This window comes from Solea senegalensis, unplaced genomic scaffold, assembly GCF_019176455.1.
Source record: "Solea senegalensis isolate Sse05_10M unplaced genomic scaffold, IFAPA_SoseM_1 scf7180000015897, whole genome shotgun sequence".
Taxonomy (NCBI): Eukaryota; Metazoa; Chordata; class Actinopteri; order Pleuronectiformes; family Soleidae; genus Solea; species Solea senegalensis.
The window spans coordinates 5946-8686 of record NW_025321498.1 but is presented as its reverse complement, the minus strand read 5'-3'; the positions used below and the strand labels follow the sequence as shown (position 1 = coordinate 8686).

At 43.6% G+C, this 2741-nt stretch overlaps 1 protein-coding gene across 1 annotated transcript; it reads left to right on the top strand.

The window, feature by feature from the left end:
* Positions 1–553: 553 nt before the first annotated feature.
* LOC122762646 (transmembrane and death domain protein 1-like) lies at positions 554–1208 on the top strand (the record flags this gene model as incomplete). Its single annotated transcript, XM_044017836.1, has 1 exon — positions 554–1208. A coding segment is annotated over exon 1 (655 nt), but the record flags the coding sequence as incomplete, so codon positions are not given.
* Between the last annotated feature and the right edge of the window lie 1533 nt (positions 1209–2741).

Here is a 2741-nt window from a genome sequence, read left to right as displayed (position 1 = left end):
TCATCAGACATAAAAGTGGTTTATCATCACCATTTACATCACATAATATCTCTTTTGTTGATGTTTAATGGCACTTTGCAGTTGTTCAGCTTCAACTTAAACAGTTCTCGTTTTTTTCTTTTTCTATGAGGTTTAACAGCAGCTTGCATTCTTGTTTGGTGATTGTAAACCATGCCGATTCCTCTTTCTTCTAATAATAATAATATTTCCCGGCAGGCTGTACACTGAGAGGAGCAATGCTGCCCTCCACAGTTCTTAAACACAACTCAAAGTTGATTTTCAACACTCTTCAGCTTCGAATAAATTTGTCAGCACAGAAGTTCAAAGTGCTTCTTCTAAAGGGTTAGATTTAGAAGTAAGATGTGTTTCATATTCTTACATATAGACCAGTTGCATGAAGAAATGCCAGAATCCTAGAATTCAAAGGAATCCTTAAGATTCCTTTGAAGAAAAGAACACTTCTTTCATTTCCATGTTCTACAACTGTGACTTTTGCAGGGAAACTTTGTGAATTGCTCGCAGAAAGAAGCGCGTTCACAGTACTTCAGCTGACATGAAAGGCTGGAAGCTCTGTCTCATCTTCATCTTTCCACTGCTGACTTCAACTCTTGGAGGAGAGGACACGGTGGCAGAAGACATCGGTGTCCATCAACTGGAGCGATTAGTGGAGATGCTGACGGTAAAGGAGTGCGAAGATCTTCTACGCACTCTCTCCCACCCGGAGGAAAATATATTCCATCGACTTGAACGCCTCTCACCGAAAAAAAATCTATCAGCTCTTAAGCCTCGCACCAAAAGAGACACATCTTTATTTGTGGACAGTGAGGCTCAGTGTCAGGCAGCCCTCACAGAGTGGCTGCTGCAGTACGGTGACCACACCTACTATGACAGACTCACACGCGCCTTGCAGCACATTGGCAGAAGTGACATCGCCATTGAAGTGGGGAAGAACATCAATCAGGACAAAGTGTTGAAGCTGAAGCGCTACGTGGACGGTTATCACAAATATGTGAGCTCTTTAAACGTCCCGTCAGTACAAGTGGATCCAAAACAAGATGCAGGTCAGAAGGTCAAGAAAAGAACTGTGAGGGATCTGAGTTGGCGTGACCTTGACCTGATTGTGGAGCGAGCGCCTGTTCCCCCGTACATGAAGGGACCCATGGACGTATTTCTGCCAGTCTTGTATGGCTTCATGATGGGCTTCACAGGTACTTTGTTTGTAGGTGTCCTTATCTTCATTATTGTCAGCAGAAAACAGCTGAGTCATCAACCGAGGGTCAAGATCAGCTCCAGCTGCAGGTACACAGCTGGGGAACACAAGTTTTCTTAGAACAGAATTGAAAATCCTCCTCTTCAGTGATCAGGCTCCGTCATATCTCACAGATATGATTATTCCTTACTACCCTAATAGACCACTCTGCTCTGAAAATGGAGGCCTGAAAATGGAGTCTCTCAGAGTAGAATGGGAGGCAGAACTTTCAACAACCAAGTTCCTCTCCTGAAGAACCAGCTCCCACTTTGGGTCCAGGAGGCAGAAAAAACTCTTCCATCATTTAAAGGTCAACTTGTTAATAAAGCTCATCGTTAGAGCTGGTTCAAGTGAACTCTGAGCCATCACTTACTTATGATGCCATAGACCTAGACTGCTGGACCAACAGCCATTATGCAGCTCTCTCTCTCTCTCCTTCCAGAGCTTCAACACCACAACTCAAATAATACACCTATAACTAAGTTACTTTATATTATAAACTACTCATTACTGCTGACATTGATATTATCTTCCTCAATCCTTCATCCATGACTTGTCTTTGTCTGAAGGTCACATGAGCAGCTGGAACCAATCCCAGATGGCATTGGGAAAGCGTCCTGTCACACCCTGGATGAGATGATGAAGACAATAGTGCTAATGATAATTATCATTCATGTTCATTTTGTGAAATACTCCTGGTCTCTATCTTCACTTTACTCTCGTTGTAAATGTGATGTTTTGTTTGAAGTCTGCTGAACTTGTTTCTCTACATGTGACACCTACTGCAAGTCTGGTCTAAGGACAGAGGGTCTAAACAGAGGGTCTAAGGACAGGGGGTCTAAGGACAGAGGGTCTAAAGACAGAGGGTCTAAAGGCAGAGAGTCTAAGGACAGAGGGTCTAAAGACAGAGGGTCTGAAGACAGAGGGTCTAAGGACAGGCGGTCTAAAGACAGAGGGTCTAAGGACAGAGGGTATAAGGACAGAGGGTCTAAAGACAGAGGGTCTAAAGACAGAGGGTCTGAAGAAAGAGGGTCTAAGGACAGAGGGTGTCACTTGTACAGACTGTAAAGCATTTCAAGGCTAATTGTGTTTGTGATGTTGGGCGATATAAATAAAAATGACTTGAACTGAATGTTACAATGAGTGGACATGACAGAGCATGGAACTGACTCTCTCTCTCTCTCTCACACACACACACACACACACAGTATCTTCTTCCATTCCTCATGCACATATATCACATCCAAGTTAGTTTGGGTGATCATGTGATTATCTCATATCCTGCTGTATATAAAAATAGCCACGTGTCAGTTTCATTCTTTCATTCATCAACAACCACTTCATTCTCCACATGAGGGTCAGTGTCACGCTGGAGCCAATCCCAGCTGACACAGGGTGAATGGTGGGGTCACACCCTGGACACGTCGCCAATCCATCACAGGGAGAACATACACAGCAATAGTTATTATCAAAGGTTTGGGAATGTTAAGGA